At 37.9% G+C, this 27,876-nt stretch overlaps 3 protein-coding genes across 5 annotated transcripts in view; 1 reads left to right on the forward strand and 2 right to left on the reverse strand.

The window, feature by feature from the left end:
* The window catches only part of LOC311304498 (gap junction alpha-1 protein-like), a gene marked incomplete at both ends in the record, with an annotated part of 434,020 nt that overhangs the window by 137,373 nt on the left and 268,771 nt on the right, over positions 1-27,876 (forward strand). The window lies entirely within an intron of this gene.
* Positions 16,065-20,634, reverse strand: LOC311284080 (uncharacterized protein; the record flags this gene model as incomplete). The annotated part of the gene is made up of 2 exons (XM_084398916.1): positions 20,296-20,634; positions 16,065-17,065 (listed from the first exon to the last, which is right to left on the reverse strand). Exons 1-2 carry the CDS (start codon positions 20,372-20,374, stop codon positions 16,065-16,067), a joined length of 1,080 nt encoding a protein of 359 aa, XP_084255042.1. The 5' UTR covers positions 20,375-20,634.
* LOC311288685 (uncharacterized protein) overlaps positions 25,923-27,876 on the reverse strand; it is a 31,465-nt gene continuing 29,511 nt past the window's right edge. For 2 of the 3 annotated variants that reach the window (XM_084406200.1, XM_084406199.1), the window contains one exon: positions 25,923-27,700. In XM_084406200.1, coding sequence (XP_084262326.1) covers positions 26,703-27,700 — 998 coding nt within the window. In that variant the 3' untranslated portion in view covers positions 25,923-26,702. The remainder of the gene's footprint in view (positions 27,701-27,876) is intronic. The other variant, XM_084406201.1, reaches the window with a different exon arrangement.

Genomic DNA, 27,876 nt, shown 5'->3' on the forward strand with positions numbered 1-27,876 from the left:
GTATACACCCCTAGTATTAGAAAAATCACGATAGCAGTGCAGCGGTGGTAGCGAAATCACTTTTTTCAGCTCATGAAGTTACTAACCCCCTAAAATAAATTCCGTTTTTGAAATCTGGTGTATATCTGGTTTAGGCTCATGCTTGGGATATTGTCAATATTCTATAATATGGTGCTTAGTATCATTGGAAAGGGGACCTTTTAGGCTTTCATTTAAGCCCAGTACTGAATCTGTCTGACAAACAGAGAGGTCACATGACTTCTTTAAACCAGAAATAACACACAATTTTTCACAATTTCCGCCTAAACTGTATGCTTTCTTTTATCCCTGTGGCATGAAAGAACACCATGGACACAAAACTCAACAACTTCAATACTCAAGGCACTCTGATGACTCAGAAAATGTATAATATACCCATACTATTTATTTGTGAGAGCCTTAAATTAGACTTCTGCAGCCAGCACAAGTCTTCAAAATAGAATAGAGCCAATAGAATGGACAAATAGAATACCCTATTAGTCCAGGGCCAAATGGCCTGTTTATTCATGTACAGTTGTAATAAAAAGTAATTGTTTCAATAGTGTTGTCAACATAACACTTGTAAGTGGTTTAACAAAATGTTTCTATCATGTATTTTTATATTCACCCACTTTCAGTTAGAATATCAGAAAGTAGCTCATGCACGGAATGTTGATGGATTTTGACAGTTTGACAAGGTTTTGCCAGTTTTGCGAAAAGATTGTTGGTTCAGTTGACTGGTTATAACAACACTACCAACTATGCCATCTTCAATCAACTTCCATTGAGTTCCAGGGGTATTAAATATAAGTACAAAATACTTTTTCTCTTGTGCTTGTGAAATGGTGGGGAATAGTAGCAGAATAGTAGCAGTTGCTAATGTAAGCTTGGTGTTTTTCACACTTAGTATACTTCTTTTAAACTTAAAATAAGAAAGTATACTTTCAGTCTACATTTTATGTACTTCTCAGAAATATAATTAAAATTACACTTCAGTGTACTTGATTTATACTGAGAGAAAAGTCCAGGGCCCGTATTCATAAAGATTCTAAGAATCCTCTCAGAAAACTCTTAATGTAGCTTAAAAACTTTTACATATAGAGTCTTAGCTTAAGAGCGATTCAGGGCCAATCTGAGAGCAACTCTGAGCAAGGAAAAGACAAAAACTTTCATCTTAGTGAGGAGGCGGGGTTGACCCCGTTGCTATGTATGACACAATCTTTTGAAGACTGTGATTGGCTGGTTGTCCAAGAAGGAAAAAAAGAGTGATTTTATGTATAGGGTCTATTCTAAGTCTGTTGCATTTTCCCAGTTGCCAAATATCGTAATGTAGTGATTACTTTCATTTCTGGCGCTATGGCATTTCTGCGCTGTGTCGGAGATGTTAGCGCATCTCTAATAAGATCAGTCACAAACATGATCCCTGCACGATCTAATCTATAGCGTCTTATTAACTCACTGTCATCCATTGTCTGCAACAGATTTCTTCTCCCTCTTCGTCTTTCTGCCATGTTCTCCTCTGCTAAAGAATCTCTTCAGCCTCTGAAAAGTCCTCGTCCGTACTCCTAACAATTTTGACCTTAATACCTCTTTTAAGGGTTAAGATGCTTTCTGAATTACTTTTTTCTTTACTGGGATTTGTTCTTTAATTTTAAGAGTAAACGCCCACATTTCTAAGAATTTTCTTAGAATTTTGTCACTAGGAGCTACTCTTTGCATTAAGATTCTTTATGAATACGGGCCCAGGTATATTTGGCCTGTACTTGAACTCAATCTTTTGATCCAGATATACTTAAAAGAATAATTAAGAAATCAAAGTATACTTGGCTTGTAGTTGTGTTAACTCTTTTGATTGAGTAGTCAATTAAATATATATTTTTTTTACATCGTTTTTCATATACAGTCTTATGAAACTTACATTGTTTGAAAATATTGATTAGAATATTGATATAAAACAGATATGTTTCTAATTCTGCATATCTGAATTTTTGTGTAGGCTAGTCCACTGGTAGTGTATAACAATTTACTCTAATTATACTTTTTTGTTTAAAATGTTGCCTTTCTTTATGAAACTTACTGACATTCAAGTGTTGATTAAAAAAGGATGCATGAAGCTAATAAAATATTTTTAAAATTAAAGTACAGTTAAAGTTATTTTTCAAGTGCAAAAATAATATATAAATAGTAAACTATAAGTATAATGTTATGTTCACTTAAAGAAAACTTACAAGTATACTTGCAGTATAAACTACGAAACTAGTAGTTTACTGAGAGTACACTTCAGTGTTTCATAAACTAAAAAATGTACTACTTGTATTAAAATAGTAAACTACTAGTTTACTTGTAAGTAACTTGTAGTACAGATGCATTACAAATGAGAAACCTAGTTGTGTACTTAGTTTACTACTCTTACAAATACAAAAAATACTAAAAGTGGGCCAATTTAGTCCCAATCAGTATTGAAATAGTACACAAGTTTACTACAAGTACACATTGGTATTAGTATACTTACTACATAAAGTATACTTAAAAAATATACTTAAATTACTTAAGTACTTCATAAAATTAACATGAAGACATGCACTTTTATGATGAAGAGATGCACTTTTATGATGGATATATGCACTTTTATAATGGATAGATGCTCTTTTATAATGGATAGATGCTCTTTTATAATGGATAGACTTTTATGATGCTCTTATAATGGATAGATGCACTTTTATGATGGAGAGATCCACTTTTATGATGGAGAGATGCTCTTTTATAATGGATAGATGCACTTTTATTATGGATAGATGCTCTTTTATGATGTACAGATGCACTTTTATGATGGATATATGCACTTTTATAATGGATAGATGCACTTTTATGATGGATATATGCACTTTTATAATGGATAGATGCACTTTTATAATGGATAGATGCTCTTTTATAATGGGTAGATGCTCTTTTATAATGGATAGATGCACTTTTATAATGGATAGATGCACTTTTATAATGGATAGATGCACTTTTATAATGGATAGATGCTCTTTTATAATGGATAGATGCACTTTTATAATGGATAGATGCACTTTTATGATGGATATATGCACTTTTATGATGGAGAGATGCACTTTTTATGATGGAGAGATGCTCTTTTATAATGGATAGATGCTCTTTTATAATGGATAGATGCACTTTTATTATGGATAGATGCACTTTTATGATGTATAGATGCACTTTTATAATGGATATATGCACTTTTATGATGGAGAGATGCACTTTTATGATGGAGAGATGCTCTTTTATAATGGATAGATGCTCTTTTATAATGGATAGATGCACTTTTATTATGGATAGATGCACTTTTATTATGGATAGATGCACTTTTATGATGTATAGATGCACTTTTATAATGGATAGATGCACTTTTATGATGGATAGATGCACTTTTATGATGGATATATGCACTTTTATAATGGATAGATGCACTTTTATAATGGATAGATGCTCTTTTATAATGGATAGATGCTCTTTTATAATGGATAGATTATCTTTTATAATGGATAGATGCACTTTTATAATGGATAGATGCTCTTTTATAATGGATAGATGCACTTTTATAATGGATAGATGCTCTTTTATGATGGATAGATGCACTTTTATAATGGATAGATGCACTTTTATAATGGATAGATGCTCTTTTATAATGGATAGATGCACTTTTATAATGGATAGATGCTCTTTTATGATGGATAGATGCACTTTTATGATGGATAGATGCACTTTTATGATGGAGAGATGCTCTTTTATGATGGATAGATGCACTTTTATGATGGAGAGATGCACTTTTATGATGGATAGATGCTCTTTTATAATGGATAGATGCTCTTTTATAATGGATATATGCACTTTTATTATGGATAGATGCACTTTTATAATGGATAGATGCACTTTTATAATGGATAGATGCACTTTTATGATGGATAGATGCACTTTTATGATGGAGAGATGCTCTTTTATAATGGATAGATGCACTTTTATAATGGATAGATGCACTTTTATAATGGATAGATGCTCTTTTATAATGGATAGATGCACTTTTATAATGGATAGATGCACTTTTATAATGGATAGATGCACTTTTATAATGGATAGATGCACTTTTATAATGGATAGATGCTCTTTTATAATGGATAGATGCACTTTTATAATGGATAGATGCTCTTTTATGATGGATAGATGCACTTTTATGATGGATAGATGCACTTTTATGATGGAGAGATGCTCTTTTATGATGGATAGATGCACTTTTATGATGGAGAGATGCACTTTTATGATGGATAGATGCTCTTTTATAATGGATAGATGCTCTTTTATAATGGATATATGCACTTTTATTATGGATAGATGCACTTTTATAATGGATAGATGCACTTTTATAATGGATAGATGCACTTTTATGATGGATAGATGCACTTTTATGATGGAGAGATGCTCTTTTATGATGGATAGATGCACTTTTATGATGGATAGATGCACTTTTATGATGGATAGATGCTCTTTTATAATGGATAGATGCTCTTTTATAATGGATATATGCACTTTTATTATGGATAGATGCACTTTTATAATGGATAGATGCACTTTTATAATGGATAGACAATAATAGATTTTTACAGCGATTGATTCCTGCCGGTTCCATAATGAAACTGGTGCGGCCAGAGACATTTTGGGCGCTGCTGTCATGTGACACTTGAGAGCCCTGACTGCACTGTAGCAGTTACTGTTACACTGTTTCATAGATTAATCTATGCCAGTCTATGATTAATCTATGACAGCCAGTTTAACCTGCAAGCTAGCTAGCCTGCTAGATAGCTAGCCTGCTAAAAACGCCAAGCTTACATTAGTCATTGCTACTATTCCCAACCAATTCACAAGCACAAGAGAAAAAGTATTTTGTACTTATATTTAATACCCCTGGAACTCAATGGAAGTTGATTGAAGATGGCATAGTTGGTAGTGTTGTTATAACCAGTCAACTGAACCAACAATCTTTTCGCAAAACTGGCAAAACCTTGTCAAACTGTCAAAATCCATCAACATTCCGTGCATGAGCTACTTTCTGATATTCTAACTGAAAGTGGGTGAATATAAAAATACATGATAGAAACATTTTGTTAAACCACTTACAAGTGTTATGTTGACAACACTATTGAAACAATTACTTTTTATTACAACTGTACATGAATAAACAGGCCATTTGGCCCTGGACTAATAGGGTATTCTATTTGTCCATTCTATTGGCTCTATTCTATTTTGAAGACTTGTGCTGGCTGCAGAAGTCTAATTTAAGGCTCTCACAAATAAATAGTATGGGTATATTATACATTTTCTGAGTCATCAGAGTGCCTTGAGTATTGAAGTTGTTGAGTTTTGTGTCCATGGTGTTCTTTCATGCCACAGGGATAAAAGAAAGCATACAGTTTAGGCGGAAATTGTGAAAAATTGTGTGTTATTTCTGGTTTAAAGAAGTCATGTGACCTCTCTGTTTGTCAGACAGATTCAGTACTGGGCTTAAATGAAAGCCTAAAAGGTCCCCTTTCCAATGATACTAAGCACCATATTATAGAATATTGATAATATCCCTAGCATGAGCCTAAACCAGATATACACCAGATTTCAAAAACGGAATTTATTTTAGGGGGTTAGTAACTTCATGAGCTGAAAAAAGTGATTTCGCTACCACCGCTGCACTGCTATCGTGATTTTTCTAATACTAGGGGTGTATACCTTGCCAAAAAACAATGATAGCATTTGCCCCCCCCGTTGATACCGATCAACCCCCCTGGCTCATGGACTAATAGAACCACCGACCTTTTTTCTCCTTATCCCACTGTTTTTGCCACCTTTCCTTTAGTCTCTTCTTGATAATACTCTTAACTTCATTCTTACTTAAATTAACAATTAAATTAATGTCATTGTTTTTAACTGCTTCTTTTGCTTCTTTATCTGCAATTTCATTTCCTTGGACACCAACATGTGCAGGCACCCACAAAAATACTACTGTAATCCCCATCATTTGAATTCTGTACATTGTTTGCATAATCTCTATTAAAATATCTGGTCTACTTTCTGAATGACTGTATTGTAAACTAGCCAATGATGAACATGAGTCTGAACAAATAACTGATTTCACAGGTCTTATTTCTTCTATCCACTGTATTGCTAATAATAATGCAACCATTTCCCCTGTATAAACAGATAGCTCATCACTGATCCTTTTCCTTATTGATAGATGAAACTCTGGGACAGTAAATGCTACTCCTATCTTGTTGTCTGAACTCTTTGATGCATCTGTGTATATCTGAACATAACTGTAGTACTCATTAATATATGTCTGTACATTATATGAATTACATTCCTTACCCTTGTTTCTCTGTTCTAACAATGTAAAATCAACTATTGAATCTGGAAGTACCCAAGGTTTTATTACTGGTAATGGAACAGTAGGACTAACATTTAATTGATTAATTTTGAGTTCTGTTGCTTTCTGTATCACAGTCCATCCAAAACTTTTAGTTTTCCTCCTCTCTTTTTCCCAACATGGCTTTAACGTGTCTAGTAAATTGTAAATTAACCCAATAATTCAATGATAGCTGTACCCTTCTCATTTCCAAAGACATTTCCCCCATTTCCACCTGTAGTGCTGTAATTGGAGTAGTTTTTATAGCTCCTGTACATAGTCTAAATACCTGATTCTGTATATTATCTAACTTTTTAAGAGACGTTTCTGCAGCTGATCCATAAACCACACACCCATAATCTAACACAGATCTAATCATTCCATTATACATTGCCTTTAACGCCATCCTATCTGCCCCCCACTCACTACCAACTAAACATCTCATTGTATTTATTATTTTCTTACATTTATTTATTATATTCTCTCTTCTTCCTCTGATGTTTAATGGTGGTTTTAAATAAATGTATGTGCTTTACCGCCACCCACTGGACTGGAGTGTGAAGCGTCGAGAGGAAGTCAGAAGGAAAAAAAAATTGCTACATATTTAAAGACTTTTCCTAATTTATTGGGCACGCACAACTGGGTAAACATAAAATTAACATGACAGTATGTTTTCAAATTTCAAATTTCAAATCATAATTCTCACAAGAAATTATATATTTCCAGTGCCAATTATATATTTATAAGGAAGGGAAAACATAATTCTTGCATGAACTTTGATATTTGGTGCCATGGGGGAGGGGAAAACATAATATAGGGAAGAAGCAAATATATGAAAGCTTCCACAGATAAAACATTTCTCGTCGTGCTCTGTGAGCTCTCTCTTTATGCTCTCTCTCAATTGAAAATGACCGCTACACAAAGATTTTCTGTGTTTAGATTTTGGCATAGTTCTTTGAATGTGACAGTGACAGAGGAGAATGTGTCTGAGATAGACGATAATGTCGAGGAGGACCCTGATTATGAGGCATCCTCCTCAGATGAGCCTCCTATAGTGACTCCTAGTGTTGACCCTCGTGTTGTCTAGCAGATAAATTACCTGCCAAAAATGGAACGTTATTACACTTCCCACATGACAGTGTCCAAAATTTGGACAAATTTGAAAAATGTGCTGCTTCAGTTTTTATGATGTTGATTCACATTTTTCCAGATTATTGTGCAGAGTGATCAGAGGCATTTTACATATTTGCAAAAAACTTTATCACAAAACCCCAAATTTCACTGTTTTTGTCCTGGGCACCAAATACCAGCTAACATCATTAGAGAAGAAAAGGTGAACGCTATACCATGAGTCCTGTGTCGTGCCAACAATGAGGCATCCTGAGACTATCATGGGAGTGTCAAATTGACCTCAAACCTATTCTTGATAAAATAAATTGTATAATATTATAATATAAAGCTATTAAAAAACCAAAAATATCAGTCATATTTAATAGAGATTTGCTAATTTGTCCATAGTCGTGCAATAGGTATTCTGGATGTATAAGGGGCGGGGTGGGGTTGGTGGTGTTTTATTTAAAGGGCTATTTAAGCAGTCAACAAAGAAACATAGGGTACCTGACTTAAACCTTTGGGGAAAAATATCACATTATGAGGGTTTAAATTGCAAATTGGTAAAAAAATGTTGGTAGATTTGAGGGTAACAGGAGGGTTAAGTTTTAAACAAATGCTCAAGGTCTGTTGTATCTCCAGCTATGGTTTTTGAAGGAATGAGAATTTTTCTGTGGTGGGACGTGATAGCTTTAAACTCACGAAAAAAAAAAAAAAGTATGACAAAGCCCTAAACCAGAAAATTAATCGGCATAATCATCAAACCCCTAAAACTGACAATTAAACACAATCAGCCGAATTTCATAATGTGCAATAAAGCTAGGCCTGTCATGATTATAACATTTAGCTGACAATTAATTGTCTAAAAAAAAATTGCATTTATGACGATTAATTGTCAGTTTTAGGGCTTTGACGATTATGCCGATTAATTGTCCGTTTTAGGGCTTTGTCGTACATTTTCATACATTTTTTGTGTACTTCATTCATTAAATAATTGTGATGAATTTAATCCTTTGTAAGTTATCATTTTGCAGCGCAAGATTATAGTTAACACCTTTCCCAGATAGCAACATTGTTTCGGCCCAAATCCGGCCCACATCTGGTACTTGTGGAATACTGATTTGGCCCACATGTAGCGTGGAATGATGGCACTTGGGCGGACCGCTCCTGTTTGCCAGATCTGGGCCACATAGCAATGCCACACGTCAGAATGCCACAAAAATAAAGAAAACAACATGATGCGCCTTGTATCCTTGGTAATCCTTGGGTATCCTCAAAAATGAACTAAAATACAGTAAATAGCATTCTTGGCGTGCCTACTTTTGAAAGTCAGCATTTAGATTAATTGATATAAGTCACTTTGGAATAAATCACAGTGTTTCATGATAAAAAAAATTAAAAAAAACGTGTCTACACAGTCTGGAAAATACGGTAGGTTGTAGCAAATTATTTTCACAGACCCCCTGGCACTTGAGAACTGTTGGTCTACACAAAAGAAAGCCCTGTCTAGGCGCTCCTCCCCGGTACGGGTTGTGTCAAGCCAGTCGTTAGTCTGGTTGTTTGATAAGAAAAAGATGAAATGTAGTTGTGAAAAGAATCCGTGTTAAGAAAAAAAAAACTGCAGCAGCAGAGGAGTATTATTAGAATATTAGAAATCTAATATTCAAGCTGTTTTCTCATTTTTCTACTGTTAATATTAAATAAAAAACGACTGAATGAAAGATACATGGATTCCCTTGAACCACCACCACATTTGCGGCAGAAAACTACTGCAGTGCAGCTCTATAATCGGCCAAAAGCTCTATTTGACTTCTGATCCTCTACTCATCCCTGTGGATGACCTGTGCCTTACTTTCTGTATGATCTGAATTTTCCACATTTAGAAAACTGAATTTGAAGTTCTGAATTTTTTCTTCATCTTGAAAACTTGAATCTGTATTTTTTAAACTGTATATTTGCAGTCTAAGAATTCAAAAAAAAAAAAAAAAAAAAGCTTTTTGAAAATACATGCCTACAATTCAGCCATAAAAACATTTTGATTTGTTAACGTTCAATATTCGTTTAAAGAAATCTAATTCAGAACTATTTAAAATTCCACATAATATCAAATTTTGTAGATTACACTTGTCAATAATTCAAATTTACACAATTCAAATTCAAATTATTTTGTCTTATTATAAGCTCCATACTTTTCTAGTATCTTTGGCAGAAAGGTAGATTTGAGATCAGCCTGTAATTGACTAATTCTGTAGAATCAAGTAAAAAAATATTAACAAGCGATTTAATAATAGCCAGCCTAAAAGTTTTTGGTACGTATCCTACTGACTGTCACTGTGTGGTGCAGGCAGAAGACGACAAAGATGAAGGGCGCTCTCGGCGGGACGAGACTCTGGAACAGGGGCTGGAACAGGTCTGGGAACATGGACAGTCCTTGGGGCAGGAACAGGTCTAGGAACAGAATCAGTTCAAGCGTTGGGGCGGCGGCCATCTTGGATGAGGGTTCAGGCGGCCAGGCAGCGGCCATCTTGGCTGAGGGCTCAGGCGACGGCCAACTTGGCTGAGGCATCAGGCGGCGAGGCAGTGGCCATCTTGGCTGAGGGCTCAGGCTGGTCATGCATTACGTAAATCAGCTCAGGCTGGTCAGGCATGACGTGAAAAAGCCTTGGGTCTGCCTGTGTTCCTGATTGAGGCACAATACTCTCCAGACACCAGATGACAGTCTCCCTCCAGTCCAGTCCGGTGTTGTCTGGGAGGTCGATGGGATGATTGAATGTGGCCCCGATCCGGAACAAGGTACTCAGGCTCTCGTCGTCGAGGGCGCTGGTGACGGCAAGGCAGCTAAAGTCCTTGGTGAATGAAAAAAAGTTTTGGCTCTCCTGAGCCATGACGACAATTCTCACCCTATCGTCCATTGTGGGCGGTCCGATCTTCTGTCACGGTGTGATGCAGGCAGAAGAAGACGAAGAAGAGTCAAAAGTTCCAATGCTAGTGATGTTACATTTGACACTGAAGCTTCAAAGCACGTATCGAGTATGCAGCGCAATTTCTCATGAAGCTCTGTGCCGGATATACATATATTTTGAACTGCCACAAGATGGCGCTGTTTTCTACACTCTTAGTGCTTTGAATCTTTTCCTGAAACATTCAGGAGAAAGCCTCAGTGCTTCATGATGCTTCATTTGCCCATCCCTATCCAATGCAAACTTTTACTCACAAAATAAATCAAACTGGTACATAGAAGACATAGATCTCTTTCAAAAACACTTGTTTTCTTCCAGAAAAAGGTTTTGTTTTCTTCCAGCTGTGCTCCTTTTTACTGGCTGCTCTCTTAAGGGCCTGAGTGCACTCGTTGTACCACGGTGTTGGACTATTTTCTTTAATCTTCTTTAAGCACAAAGGAGCAACTGTGTCTAAGTGCTGGAAAAGAGAGAGTTAAAAGTTTTTGTCATAATATTCTTCTAAGCCATCTGGGATGCTGAGGAGATGAAACTGATCAGGAAGATCATTAATAAAGCAATCTTTAGTGGCAGAAGTGATAGGTCTAACATATTTGTAACACGGAGTCGGCTTTGCAGCCTTGGCAAAATGAAGTTTACACGAGACTAGATAATGATCTGAGATGTCATCGCTCTGCTGCAGAATTTCAACTGCATCAACATCTATTCCATGTGATAATATTAGATCTAGAGTATGATTACGACAATGAGTAGGTCCTGACACATGTTGTCTAACTCCAATAGAGTTAAGAATGTCTCTAAATGCCAATCCCAATGCATCTTTTTCGTTATCTACATGTATATTAAAATCACCAACAATTAGGACTTTATCTGTAGCCAGGACTAACTCGGATAGAAAATCAGCAAATTCTTTGATAAAGTCTCTAGGGTGCCCTGGTGGCCTGTATACAGTAGCACAAATGTCAAACGTGATTTATAATTGACACAAGATAGTGTTACATTAAGCACCAACACTCAAAAGAATTATATTTGAAACTAGACTTCTCAGTAATTATAAATGTTACTATAAATTACAGCAATACCTCCCCCTTTTCTTTTGAGACCAGGATTTCCTTTAACACACAATACATCTTATGGCCACCACTTTGAGGATCTATCTACAATGGTCAGCATATATTTACAATTTACAATTGGTGGCATGTACGTAAAATCGATTTGCAATGTTGACATATCTATTCTCAATGGCTGTTTCATCATCTCCCACGATATGGCCTCTACCTTTACTATGGCCACTTTCATGGGCAATTGCACTGCTTTGATTACGTATCAGCCCTGAATTCACTATTGACTTGCCATCTGCTGTTTTAAAATGTCTTTGTGCCCATGTTTTATCAAAGTCATGAAGTACACCATGTGCATACTTTTTTGTTAGGTTTGTGGGTGAGGGATGAAGCGAGGACTCAGGTGCGACTTGACTTTGACAGTATACATTCAACGACTTGAACACACAGTATACATTCAACGACTTGAACACACAGTATACATTCAATGACTTGAACACACAGCAGGGAAACACACAGTATACATTCAACAACGAATCAGCACAGGACTGCAAACACAGGGAGAATAAATAGGGAGAGCAAACAAAGCAGGTAACGAGGGAGGACAGATGGGTCAAATTAATCAATAATCAGGTAACAAGATGGGAGGAGCTAGAAAATAGACAGGAGAGCACATGGCACAAGGAAACATACATGACAAACAAAACAAGATATGAACATGCATCTAATGAAAACTCTAAGCCACGTGTTCACACAAAACATGACTACATAAAAGCACACAGCCAGTGATAAACAAAAGCTGCATGCAACACAGCACAAGACAAAACATGACATGAAAGCACATGAAACAGACAATACAAAACAGGAGGGTCAGTTGTCCGTGTCTCAAGCTCATATCTGGAGTCTCTCATCATAGAGTTTGACTACTTGCTCTTAGTAGTACTGTAAAGTAAGAAAGACATTTCCAATGCCCCGGAAATTAAAATTTCTTAGAATTAATAAACAATTAATCCTGAGTTTTCACAGGACAAACAGGTTAATTGATTGTAATATTAATTTACAACATTAAGTTTATTATATTAACTGATCCAAATATTCATAATCAGTTATAACAAGTTATTATTGCTTATTAATATTTAATTACAGCTGATTTGCTAAATTATTCAGGCATGTGTTTATGAATAGGACTTTCATTGAGTTATCTACATGCAGCCAATAATCCTGCTCCCGTGCTTCTCTAAACTTTATGACAAAAGCAGATGGTGATTCCTTTCCCTGTTTGGTATTGGCAGCATGTGATAAATCCTGCTATCTACTCTGCTTTCAAATAAAAACGTTACGTATAAATTGCTTACATTATTAGAATTAGTTGGGTTTGTGGCACTTGGTAAGCTCTTGCATATCATCTCAATGTCTGACATTTTGTATGGGTTTCCACATCATGAAGTGCTAGCTGGACATGCTGTCATTATGAATGTGAAGTACACAGTTCCTTTTTCTTGAGGTGTGATTGGAAATGCTCGTTGCCTGCACATAGGGCGGTGGCGATTCAGTACTTTTTTATTTCAATTTTTCTTATTAGATTTTTCTGGCCACTGATCCAACACTTTCTTCATTTCTTTCCACACACTATATGACTCCTTCATATATCTATAGTCCCACTCTAAATCTCCCCATCCCCCTATTACCATGGATTTCATGCTTTTTCTATCATCATCTTTTAATGATCCCTCTCTAGTCTTATTGAATTTTGCCTTCTGACCATCCTGCCAAATTTGATGTAAAAGGTTCTGTCCAGAAACCTTTATTGTTTCTGTACATAAAGTCAACAAGTGTCTCGGCTGTCAGTGGTCTAGAAACATCTTGCCCCTTATTACAACCAAGCAGTTTCCTTAATTCACACACAGAAAGACAAAACACAAGGTTGTTCCACTCTGTCTTAAGATGCCAATTAGTACAGATTACATGAATTATTAAAACTGCAGTTTATTCAATGGTTGACCATTGTTGTAAAGTTTTTCTTTCTTCAAAGCAGACCAGGAGACGTTGGGATCACGTTCAAACAGAAGAGTTTATTTATTGAGCGCGGCTGCGGTTTCGTCCAACATAATCTAATCTAACATAACTTTACATGGTATCTTATAGACTTTTTAGGAGGAGGGACTTTTGGGGGTGGAGACAAATTCAAACAAAGCATGTAAATGAGTATACAGGTTAAGGTAACACCCTAGACTGTGAGGGTCTGGCCTAATTCAAATCAGCATAAGGCCCGTACACACCGGGGCGAATATCGGCGCGCGTTATTCGCCAGCATTTTTCAACGCGTTTTTTGTGTTCACACCCAAGCGATTTTCGCTGACGATGAGCCGAGTGAACATGCAAATTCATTCCCTGACATTAGATGGCACTTAATACCACTCCATAACAGTTCTCTTTTATCAAGATTTTTGTAGTCGCTGTCGCGTTTGTCATAGTTCTTTATGTTCCGACACCAACGAGACCAGCAGCTCTACATTCATCTTGCCTTGCATCTTCCTCGTCTTATATCTTCCCGGCAGTGTTTAACACTACTCGGCATATATCTTCTTCGCCGTTACGTATGTGTGCTCGGCAAGACCATTTTGTGTTTGAGCGCCCCCAAGTTGTGTTTTACTGTAACTTCAGAAGCTCCAGACACGTGAGGAAAAGCGCCAATCTCATTGGTCGGATAGTTTTTGACGCAGCGCGCCAAACCAAAAAAACGAACCCGAGGCGTTTTTTTTTTAAATTACGCTTTTACGCGTGCCGTTTTCCGCATCGGTGTGCACACTCACATTGGCGCCCTTTGTTTAGTCACGAGGCGTTAAACGTCGGCGAATATCGCGCGCGAAATTCGTCCCGGTGTGAACAGGCCTTAAAGGGCCCTACACACCGGGACGAATATCGGCGCGCGTTATTCGCCAGCGTTTTTCAACGCGTTTTTTGTGTTCACACCCAAGCGATTTTCGCTGACGATGAGCCGAGTGAACATGCAAATTTATTCCCTGACATTAGATGGCGCTTAATGTAAAACAGAAATACCAGTTTTTGTAGTCGCTGTCGCGTTTCTCATATAGTTCTTTATGTTCCGACACCAACGAGACCAGCAGCTCTACATTCATCTTGCTTTTCATCTTCCTCGTCTTATTTCTTCCCTGCAGTGTAGACGCTACTTGGCGTAAATCTTCTTCGCCGTTACGTATGTGTGCTCGGCAAGACCGTTTTGTGTTTGAGCGCCCCCAAGTTGTGTTTTACTGTAACTTCAGAAGCTCCAGACACGTGAGCAAAAGCGGCAATCTCATTGGTCGGATAGTTTTTAACGCGGCGCGTCAAACCAAAAAAACGAACCCAAGGCGGTTTTTAAAAAGTGACGCTTTTACGCATGGCGTTTTTTGTGTCGGTGTGCACACTCACATTGGCGCCCTTTGTTTATTCACGAGGCGTTAAACGTCGACGAATATCGCGCGCGAAATTCGTCCCGGTGTGAACAGGCCTTAAGGCTCCAAGAGCCATTTGGGTCCGAAAGCCATTTGCAGAACAAAAGGTGAGATTCTCAGTGAATCATTCGTGTGCTAATCCCATCAGTCTGAGTGAAACTGGGGCTCGAAGAGCTATTAAAGACAAATGAGAAAACAGGAAAGGCAACTTTGCTGAGCAGAATCATTATCTTACCCTTAAACACTAAATACAATATTCTTTACCGTGATGTCATGTAAGGGAGCATATCTGAAATAGATTCTTAAATTTGTAACCCTTCACCATCCTTCCTTCCTTATCTCAAAACGGCAGGTTATAAAAACCTCTTAATCTGTGTCTCAAAAACAGACACCTAATACTACAAATTCAAGAACATTCTCCATCTCGAGTATTACGTTGAGTGAGACTTCGAGAGTCTAGGCAATACAACAGTTTTTGTCCTCACACCGTCTCAGTCCAATTTGCACGATCCCTCGCTTCTGAATCGATCGCGGACGAGCACCCAAAATTGTCAGATAAAATTGGATATTAGAACAAAGACAATGATCAATGCAAAGCAGATTGGAACACCAGATCTGGGGACCAAGAATGACACAAGCACAGAAGTGTAGTTCACTCAAAGTCAGCTTTATTGTGCTCCTGCCATAGTTTATATAGCAAGTCTCAGGTGTTGGCTAAAACATACAAATAGAATAAGTCCATATAGAAAAGAAAGGAGATAATCAGCTTTGCTGAAAGAGTCCATAGAGATAGAGAGACATACAATTCCATTCATAATTATACCATATGCAACGTTGATCCTTATGGATAATAACTAGCATGTCATACGAGCGTGTGACTAAACAGGGAGTACAAGAAATGATTAGATAGAAAGAAATGGTGATGCAAACATATTTATTCTAACACGTGTGTAAGGTGTGATTTCAGCGTGATTTTTCATGTCTTTCCACATTGAGAGCAGGTAAAAGGCCGTTTTCAAGCATGAACTAACATGTGATTCTTAAGGCTTGCTTTATGTCTGTAAGAGTTTCCACACTGAGAACAGATGAAAGGCTTTTCTGAAGTGTGAATTAAGAAATGACCATCAAGGGCTCCTTTCTGTGTAAAACTCTTTCCACAATGAGAGCAGACGAAAGGCTTTATTCCAGAATGAATTAACATGTGACTTTTCAGTCCTCCTTTACGTGTGAAAGTGTTTCCACACTGAGAGCAGGTGAAAGGCTTTTCTGATGTGTGAATTAACAAATGATCATCAAGGTGTGATTTCTGTTTAAAACTCTTTCCACAGTGAGAGCAGGAGAATGGCTTTATTCCTGTATGAATTAACATGTGAGTCTTAAGGTTGTGTTTACTTGTGAAAGCATTTCCACACTGAGAACATGTGAAAGGATTTTCTGAACTGTGAATTAACAAATGATCATTAAGTGTTCCTTTCTGTGTAAAACTTTTTCCACACTGAGAGCAGGAGAAAGGCTTAATTCCAGTATGAATTAACATGTGCTTCTTAAGGTTTTGTTTACTTGTGAAAGTGTTTCCACACTGAGGACATGTGAAAGGATTTTCTGAACTGTGAATTAACATGTGATCATTAAGTGTTCGTTTCTGTGTAAAACTTTTTCCACACTGAGAGCAGGTGAAAGGCTTTAGTCCAGCATGAATTAACATGTGCTTCCTAAGGCTGCTTTCATGCACGTAAGTCTTTCCACACTGAGAGCAGGTGAAAGGCCTTTTTCCTGCAGTGTGAATTAACATGTGATCTTCAAGGTTTCTTTTCTGTCTGTAAGTGTTTCCACACTGAGAACAGGTGAAAGGCTTTTTGACTTCGGTCATTTGAATGCTGCTTTGTGAGCAACTGTTTTCAGTTCTGCAGAAACTCGATGGCTTTTCTCCAGCGGTGACATCATGAGCTTTCTGATGCTGATGTTTCTCCTCCACTTCATTCAGATCTGGTCTTTCCTCTTTCACTTTCACCAGGCCTAAAATGAAAACATTAAAATTATGAAAATCAATTGGTGCAATTGACCTTTCGCCGGCCCCTCCCCCAAAACGGCCATTGTCCAATCACACATCATAGCAACCGTTACTATGTGAGCAGGTCCGACAAACAATTAGCAAGATGGTGAAGCGTGCGCCCACGGCGTTTGTAAATCGGATACTAGATACCCCGAGAGATTGTCTGGAGGAGTTGTGTTCTTTCCATTCCCAAAGCCGAAAACACAACGTGAGCGATGCCTACAATGGATAAAACAGTGTGGACAGCCCCACTCCCAGTTAAATTTGTCGAACATTACGAAGCATAAATACGTCTGCTGGCTGTGGTGTCGATGGCTACTTAAAGTTTTTTTTTGTTTTGTTTTTCTGATCTGAAAAACTATCCTATCTGTTACTCAAAAAACATAATATTGTCTGAACCGCGAGTTTTATGATCCGTTGCCCCACTAATAAATATTATGGTCTCAACCGCGAGTTTTGTGATCTGTTGTCCCCCTAATAAATATTATGGTAAGTGCATTATGAAAGACAAGCAATGAAAGTTATTTAGATGCAAATTAAGCTTGTCTGGTTAAACAGTTATTGTGTGATTTCGTTTATTGTGCGTTGTCAACTTGAAGCATGAATTAGAGAAAAAATCATTTTTGGAAGAAAATGCACCACATACTTTTGTCAATGATATAAGTTATAGCTAAAAGATTGTAAAAGCTTTCAGTTCACCCTGCCTAATTGTAGTTGAAAAGTCAAATTAAGCTTGATTAATGATATACTGTGACTGATCAGATAAACTGTACAGCATCGAGAATATAACTCCCATGTGTTTTGCAGCATTTAAAATTTTAGTCATAGTGTGTTATGCGAAAAAACACACATAAGAAATTATTGCTGACAGCACTTTTATTTTCATAGAGTTTTTTCTTTCACACAAAAACACAACAGTGAGTGTCTTTCAATGCTTTTAAACACTTGTTTTCTTGTTCTTTGTCATATCACAAATTATGTGTATGAACACCGGTAAGTTAAGCATTAGCCTCGATAGAGACGTAGATAGTAGTCGTGTCTCCTTCATTGCGTATTTTTATATTTTGAATATATCCCTCCACTGCATACTGTAACCCCTTTTGCCTCGATCTGGAGGATTGCTCCAAAAATGGTCACTGACACGCACGGGTATACCTCTTCCCGTCATGGCAATCTGTCTCGCTGGTCGCCCCTGATGGTGTTTGACCATTTGTTTGTCGGACGTAGCAACAGTAACTAAGGGGGGCGGGGCTCGGCGAAAGGTCAATTGGAAAATAAAATAAAATTAGTAGGGGTGCAGGAAAAAAATGAATGTTCGATTCATATATGAATCACGATTCTATCTTCTACCAATTTGCATCGATTCACAAATTTCGATTCCACAAATTGATTTTCTAAAGTGTTACACTTTAACTTCACAGTACTAACAGATACTTAAGGTTACTGACGTTAATCACTATAAGCCGCGAACAAGGACTCAAATGCGGTGCTCGCGCTGACGGACACACAGCCGAGGGTACGCGTACAGATGCCACCTCTTGATCTCGAAATCAGTTCTCTTTCACAGCTACACACACAATTACTGTATATCAAAATGCACAATGTGTGGACTGTTTCACTGATTCAATGTAAACAGAGTCTGAAGTCCTACGCAAACAAAAACAAAAGGGAAAGAATCAGATGTATAACTATATCTGCGCATTCATTCTTAAAGGGACAGCAGCCTCAAACTGTTGCCATCAGTTTCATTAATGTTAATAAGACAAAAAACTTAGCTTAATGAATATCTTTAATATTTAAAAAAATTATATTCAATTCATACAGTGAAGACTATACAGTGTTTTATTTTGACCAGGGTTTGCATTTGTGAATGTGAAATTTGCTTAGGATTTTTTTTTTTTTTTTTTTTTGGGGTCTGAGTCAAAATACCATAATGTTTCTCATATGTAGTGAGAAGCCTGGCAAAATCTTACACTTGACAAATACACCAATATCATTCCAAAGCTTCTGAGTGTAGTGACACAACCAACATAAGTGAACCACTGTTTCATCAGAATTCAAACAAAAAGAGCATGTTAGCTCAATGTCAGATTTAAATTTTTGTATAAATTTCTTAACAGCATAGAACCTGTGTATTAGCTTAAAGTAATACATTAAAATGCAAGCATGGTTAATGAAATACATTTTTTTTTTAAGACTAACAACAGATGGAGATCATGCATCCATAATCTACTGAAATTCCTTCAATTCCCGGATGTGCTATGTTACATTTTCTGTCAAATTTGAACCACTTAATTTGTGGAAGCGAATTTGTAAAGCAAAATAAAATGGACAGAAAATTGCCTGTCGAGTATTATAGGTCATATTTTTAAACAGAATGCATACTTTGGAAGTGAAGTCTAAAAGGTGAATATGAATTATTGCATTTTTAATAATTACAAAATGTGGGAAATGTTTTTTTTTTTTTTTATTGAATTATACACAGCTTAAATATAAAACCATGTTGAATTTCAGCCCATACAAATGCAAGCCCTAAAAAATACAATGCAATATAACGCAAGCACAGTTAATGCAATGCATTTTTTTTAATTAGTGCAATTCAACAAGCTTTTTTGTTTCGAATACATTTGTCATTACCTCCTTCCATATATAACGTTTAATCCAGAAGTGAAGATAATTTATTTCTAGTGCGAGAACACGGAGAGGCGCACAATTGCACACGGCACGGTTTAAGCGCACATACACAATATTTGAGCAAGAGGAGAGGCACTTCATGAGAGAGCGTGCGTCCAGTTTTATGCGAGAACAAACGATATCCGCGTGCTCTCGCGTTACAATAACAATGCGCTCGCGACATTTGTCATTAAATTAATGACAAATTATTTTAAAAACAGGAAGACTTCTGTAAAACAGGTAATCCTTTGCCCGCACAAATGGAGTACGTTAACATAAAAACAAAAGTGAATAGGCCTATGTATTATGATGAGTCTCGCACACTTCGAGTTTCCGAAAAGCAAGGAGTGAAAATAAAATCTTATCGCTGCGCCAGTTCAGTTGCATTTTTAAGACCTTTGACACGTGGGTTTAAGACATTTTAATGGCAATTTAGGACTTATGTTTACATTAAGGAATTTGAGACTTAATGTAGGCCTACCACAACAGTCAAAAAGATGAATGAAGAATAGACACCAACCTCCTTGTTCCTCGTGTTTTATTCTCCAGGGTTCTGGTTCACTCATGTCCTCCTCACTCTCTTCTTTAACAAACACCATCTTCACAGCAGCAGATCTCAGTTCAGTTGATACTCCTCCAGATATTCCTGCTTGCTTCAAAACTTTGTAACGTATATGAGGATGGGAATATTATAGGCATTTATTGACCTGATTTTAAAATGTTAATTTTTTTTATCTTTCTAACAGTTTGTATTAAGCCAGTACCACATAACACCAGAGATCATGCTAAAAGCTAATTCTTCTTCCTCTGAGGTTTAATGGTGGTTGGTAAACAAAAGTATGTCTTACCGCCACCCACTGGACTGGAGTGTGATGCGTCGAGAGTAGGGGGGATATTATGGAATCAATATAATGCCGCATAGTTTTGCAAAAAGAATAAAGCATTGAGCAAAAAAAAAAAAAGAAAAAAAAGTTTTGCTCACAAAAATAAAGAATGGCAAAATAAAATAAAGTACTGCAAAAAGAAAAATATAATTGCAAAAATCATTTACAGTAATCATATTTTTCTCTACAACATATTTTCCATACTCATACCCACTTGCCTTGTTTTAAGTTGGATAGTTCATTAAGGAGTCCGTCTGGAATTGTAATTTGATTATGGATGGATGTAATGAAAATGACTGCATATAGCCTAAATTGCAAGTAATCTAAGTCCAGCGGCTGGCGACTCACTGCACACTGGAGTTTGGAGAGGAGTCTCTCCATTACCATTCGCCCCAATTCAACCCTGGTGACATCACTGTCTTACAAAATACCAGTGTCTTCAATTAATTATGAAATGTATGTGTGGCGATACACAGAGGAATTGAAGATTGACAGCTAGCCACTACGCCACCCTGGAATCTTGCCAGGGACAATACTAAATTAAATTTCCTATTAAGGCAACACGTTAGTTCACAGTGAATCGGCGGGAGATGTGGATACAGAAAAATATATTTTTTATTAAAGATAAGAAGAGACTTTACAAAAGCTCAAAGAACAACCCATCAATAACATTTAATGTAGACAACAACAATTACACCATTTAACAAAATACACAAAGAGCGACCTGAGTAGTCAGCAGCATCTGAGTTCAGGATAAAGGAGCCGAGGTGTGACAGCAGGGAATAAAGGGCACAATAAGGCCTCCACAGCAATTCACCATTCCCGTACACCTGTGCATCAGCACTCACGCACACGTACACATATCAATCGACACAGAACTCGTGATGAAAAGGCCGCCACCAGCAATTAAACTTTGGCATTTATCTTCAGTTCACTCCACTCATCAGGTCAGGGAACTGTGACGGTCATGTCAGAAGCTTCATTTTGTGCTCCCTAACACATTTTTGTGTTGATTTTGATGTTTGTTTTGGATCGTTGTCCTGATGGAAGATCCAACCACGGCCCATTATAAGATTTCTAGCAGAAGGCGTCAGGTTTTGATTTTTTTATCCGTTGATATTTGATAGAATCCACGATGCCATGTATCTGAATAAGAAGTCCAGGACCTCCAGCAGAAAAATATGCCCACAACATTAAAGATCCAATGGTATATTAAATTGTACACATGGGGTACTTTTTATCCTTGTGTGCACCAAACGCATCTAGTGTGTTTGCTGCCAAAAAGCTATTTTTTTTAGTTTCATCTGACCACAGAACTCTGTGTTGTTTGAAGTTTCAGTCGTGTCTGACAACTGAATATGCTGGAGTTTGTTTTTGGAGGAGCGAGGAGCATTTTTCTTGAAAACCTCCCAAACAACATGTGGGGATGTAGTTTTTTTTTTTTTTTTTTGTTTTTTTTTAAATAGGCTTTCTGACCCCAATACTCAACTAATCTCTGCAATTCTCCATCTGTGATTATTGAAGAGTCTTTGGCCTCTCAAACTTTCATCCTCACCGTCCATTAAGACAATAGACACACGTCCTCTTCCAGGCAGATTCGTAACATCTTTAGTTGATTATAACTTCTTAATTATTGCCCTGATGTTCAAAATGGGGATTTTCAATTCTTTAGCTATTTTCTTACAGCCACTTTTTATTTTGTGATGCTCAACAATCTTTTGCTGCACATCAGAACTATATTCTTTGGTTTTAATCATTGTGATGGATGATTAACTGAATTTGGCCTTTGTGTTTACTCATATTTAAACTCCTGTGAAACAAGAAGTCATAGCTGGACAATTTCATGTTCCTAGTCCCCCTGGTGTGCTAAAAAAAGGTACATATTAATGGGAATATACTTCAGAGATATTTTATTCATAAAAAATTCGATCAAAAAAAAGATGAATGAAAGATCAAAAGGATAAACGATGCAGATTTATTTTTTACAGCCATTTTTGATCATATTTACCAGGGGTATGATTAATTCTGAGCACGACTGTATGTCTGCAGACCGGAGATCTAAAAAATGGGCGGGGTTGTTGAATGACCAACAACTTTCACCATTGGCTCTGGCTTCAGCCAATTGTCATTGACTTACATTTCAAATTAAAAGGTCACAAATTAAACACAGTTTCAAAATAAAACTTTGTTAGTAAAATTGTGTTTCTTAAAAAAAAATTAAGCATATGTTAAAGTAGGCCTATATATCAATATATCCATGCTTTTAAAAAAAATATTAAATGTTATTCAAAATCCTGTAACAAAAAAAAAAATGCCAGGTTTAACTGACCTACGGAGCACCTAAAGGGACGTGGTGGTGGAAAAATTTTTAGGATGGGAGATTTTTTTTTTTTTAATCTTTTGCATTCCCTCGCAAAACTTTTGCGCTCCCCCGAGAAACTTTGCGTTCCCACGCAAAACTTTTTGCGTTCCCTCGCAAAGTTATTTGCGTTCCCACGCAAAACTTTTGCGTTCCCTCGCAAAGATATTTGCGTTCCCACGCAAAGCCTGTTTTGAGCTCGGACAGGCACTTCCTGTTTAATGTCCCGCTGGCAGTGTTTCAGAGCTCCACCAGCATGGAACTGTGAATGAGAATGTTCTGGAGAGTGATTTTGTGGCTCTCTGTGATGGTACCACAAGCTGTCACTTATTGACCGATCGTAGGCTTCTGGTAGGGATGTAGACTCATAGGAGCGAGTGAAAGTAAGAGGGAGCTGAGCCTGTGGTAGATCTGTAAGCAAGCGTCAATGCCTTGAACATGATGTGAGCAGCAAGTGGTAGCCAGTGCAGAGAGATGAACAGAAGACTGACGTGGGCCCTTTTGGGCTTGTTGAAGACAAGACGAGCTGCAGCATTCTGAATCATTTGTAGAGGTTTAGTTGCACATGATGGAAGTCCAGCCAGAAGAGCATTGCAGTAATCAAGCCTAGAAATTACCAGGGTCTGGACGAGAAGTTGTGTTGAATGCTAAGTTAGGAAAGGCTTGATCTTCCTGATGTTGTGCAGTGCAAACCTGCATGATTGAGCTGTCTTTGTAATTTGGTCTGTGAAGGTCAGCTGGTCATCATATATTACTCCAAGATTTCTGACCGACCTTAATGGGGTGATTGATGATGAATCTAGCTGGATAGTGAAGTCGTGCTGTAGAGACGGATTGGCAGGGAGGACGAGAAGCTCAGTCTTTGCCAGGTTGAGCTGCAGGTGATGTTCCTTCATCCATGCCGAGATCTCCGCCAGACAGCTTGAGATCCGTGGAGCTACTGTGGGATCATCGAGCTGAAATGAGAGGAAGAGCTGTGTGTCATCAGCATAGCAATGGTAAGAGAAACCATGTGCCTGTATGATGTGTCCCAGTGATGTGGTGTAGATGGAGAAGAGGAGGGGTCCAAGAACTGAACCCTGAGGAACCCCTGTGGTCAGTTGATGTGCTTTGGATACCTCGCTTCTCCATGTGACCCTGAAGGATCTACCTGTGAGATAGGACTCAAACCAGTGGAGAGGAGTACCTGTGATGCCCAGTGATGAGAGGGTGGACAGAAGGATCTGATGATTCACAGTGTCGAAGGCAACAGACAGATCCAGGAGAATGAGAACTGAAGATATGGAAGCAGCTTTTGCGGTCCATAGTGCTTCTGTGACCGACAGTAATGCAGTCTCGGTTGAATACCCTTTCTTGAAGCCAGATTGGTTGACATCCAGCTGGTTTTTCAGAGACAGGAAGGATGTTACTTGGTTGAAAGCAACTCGTTCAAGTGTTTTCGCAATGAATGGTTGGAGAGAGACAGGTCTGTAATTCTCTACAAGTGATGTGTTTAATGTTGGTTTTTTGAGCAGTGGTGTTACCCGAGCCTGCTTGAATGCAGTATGGAGGGATGAGTTGATGATGTGTGTGAGTGCTGGAAGAAGTGTGGGAGAGATGGCTTGTAGAAGGTGTGAGGGGATGAGGTCTAGAGGGCAAGTTGTAGGATGACTGGAGAGGAGAAGTTTAGATACTTCTTCCTCGGTTAGTGGAGAGAAGGAGGAGAGAGGGATATTGGCTGTGGGAGAGGTTGGTCTGGGTTCCTGTGTGTGTGGAGCTGAGAACTGAATGCTGATAGTTGTTGTTTTGTTGGTGAAGAAGTTAGCAAAATCATCAGCCGTTAAAGAGGAGGTGGGTGGTGGTGGAGGTGGACAGAGGAGAGAGTTGAATGTCTTGAAAAGTGATCGTGTGTTAGAGGCGCTGTTGATCTTGTTGTGGAAATATGAAGATTTTGCAGCATGAACATCAACAGCAAAGGATGAGAGCAGAGATTGATACATACTTGGGTCAGATGTGTCTTTTGATTTGTGCCATTTCCTCTCTGCTGCCCTGAGTTTGGTCCAGTGTTTACAAAGAACCTCAGATAACCAGGGGTTCGAGGGAGTAACGAGTGCTGGACTGGAGGAGAGAGGGCAGATATTGTCCAAAGAAGATGTTAAAATGGAGCATAAGGTATCCGTTGCGGTATTCACATCCAGAGATGAGAATTGTGAGGGTGAGGGAAGATAAGAGGACACTCGAAAGTAATGAGGAAATTATCTGAAACTTGTAGAGGTTTCACCAAAATGTTCTCTGTGATGCAGTTGCGTGTGTAAACCAGATCCAGCTGGTTGCCTGATTTGTGAGTACCTGAGGTGATGAGCTGTTTGAGATCGAATGAGGCTAGGAGAGAGATGAAGTCTGTTGCATTCAACTTCTATAGATGAATGTTGAAATCACCAAAGACTACAAGTGGGGTGCCATCCTCAGGGAAAGAGGACATCAGCACATTCAGCTTCTCTACAAAGCTTCCCAGTTGACCTGGGGGGGGGGGGGGGGGGGGGGATATATTACTACAATATGGATCATACTGGGAGTTGTAAGTGTAATAGCATGATATTCAAACGAGTTATTATTGCATAGAGAAGACAGAGTTGAGTATTTCCAATCGTTAGAAATGAGAAGACCTGTACCCCCACCCCTCCCAGACTGGCGAGGGGTGTGAGAGAAAGAGAAAGAGACATTGCATTCTGCACATCTGAAGTGCTAGGTGGACATGCTGTCATTATTTGAGGATCATTTAAGTCTGGGTATCGCACAGGAGAATGTGAAGTACACAGTTCCTTTTTCCACGAGCTGTGAGTGGAAATGCTTGTTGCCTGCACATAGGGCGGTGGCGGTCCAGTACTTTTTTTCTTTCAGAAATGTTTTTCTTATTCGATTTTTCTGGCCACTGATCCAACAACATCCTTCATTTACTTCCACAAACTATATGACTCCTTAATATATCTATAGTCCCACTCTAAATCTCCCCACCCCCCTAGTACCATGGATTTCATGGTTTTTATATAATCTTTAAATGATCCCTCTCTAGGATATGGGTTTAATTGAATTTTGCCTTCTGACCATCCTGACAAATTTGATGTAGCCTAAAAGGTTCTGTCCAGAACCCTTTATAGTTTCTGTATATAAAGTCAACAAGTGTCTCGGCTGTCAGTGGTCTAGAAACATCTTGCCCCATATACAACCAAGCAGTTTCCTTATTCACACACAGAAAGGAAAAACACAAAAATTGTGCCAATCTGTTTTAAGAAGCCAATTAGTACAGATTACATGAATTATGTAATCTGGGGATCTGGGGACCAATAATGACACAAACAAGAAGTGCAGACTCAAAGTCAGCTTTATTGTGCTCGTGCTATAGTTTATATAGCAAGTCTCAGGTGTTGGCTAAAACCAACAAATAGAATAAGTCCATATAGAGAAGAAAGGGGAGCTTTGCTGAAAGAGTCAAACACTTCCATTCATAATTACACCATATGCAACGTTGATCCTTATGGATAATAACTAGCACGTCATACGAGCATGTGACTAGACAGGGAGTACAAGAAATGATTAGATAGACAGAAAAGGAGATGCAAACATATTTATCCTAACACGTGTAAGGCACTGCTTCAGTGTGATTTCTCATGTCTTTCCACACTGGGAGCAGGTAAAAGGCCTTTTTCAAGTATGAATTAACATGTGATTTTTAAGGCTTGCTTTACGTGTGAAAGAGTTTCCACACTGAGAACAGGTGAAAGGCTTTTCTGAAGTGTGAATTAACACATGATCATTAAGGTGTCCTTTCTGTGTAAAACTCTTGCCACACTGGGAGCAGGTGAAAGGCTTTATTCCAGCATGAATTCTCATATGAGTTTTAAGGTATCCTTTACGTCTGAAAGTGTTTCCACACTGAGAGCAGGTGAAAGGCTTTTCTGAAGTGTGAATTAACAAATGATCATTAAGGTGTGCTTTCTGTGTAAAACTCTTGCCACAATGGGAGCAGGTGAACGGCTTTTTTCCAGCATGAATTAACATGTGAGTTTTAAGGTATCCTTTATGTCTGAAAGAGTTTCCACACTGAAAACAGATGAAAGGCTTTTCTGAAGTGTGAATTAACACATGATCATTAAGGTGTCCTTTCTGTGTAAAACTCTTGCCACAATGGGAGCAGGTGAAAGGCTTTATTCCAGCATGAATTAACATGTGAGTCTTAAGATTTTCTTTACGTGTGAAAGTATTTCCACACTGAGAGCAGGTGAAAGGCTTTTCTGAAGTGTGAATTAACAGATGATCATTAAGTTGTCCTTTCTGTGTAAAACCTTTTCCGCACTGAGAGCAGGAGAAAGACTTTATTCCAGCATGAATTAACAGGTGAGTCTTAAGGTTTTCTTTACGTGTGAAAGTATTTCCACACTGAGAACAGGTGAAAGGCCCTTTTCCAGCATGAATTAACATATGATTCATGAGGCTTCTTTTATGTTGTAAAGTCTTTCCACACTGAGAACAAGTGAAAGGCCTTTCGACTTCTGTTATTTGAATGCTGCTTTGTGAGCAACTGTTTTCAGTTTTGGAGCAACTCAATGGCTTCTCTCCATCAGTGACATCATGAGCTTTCTGATGCTGATGTTTCTCCTCCACTTCATTCAGATCTGGTCTTTCCTCTTTCACTTTCACCAGGCCTAAAATGAAAACAATTAAAATTATGAAAATCAATTGTTAAAATTGAAAAATAAAAGGAAATTAGTAGGGGTGCAAATTTCAGAAATTGATTTTCTAAAGTGTTACACTTGTTTAACTTCACAGTACTACTTAAAGATACTTAAGCACAATAAGCCGATAACAAGGACTCAAATGC

The sequence above is a fragment of the Rutilus rutilus genome (genome assembly GCF_951802725.1).
Source record: "Rutilus rutilus genome assembly, chromosome: 1".
Lineage (NCBI taxonomy): Eukaryota > Metazoa > Chordata > Actinopteri > Cypriniformes > Leuciscidae > Rutilus > Rutilus rutilus.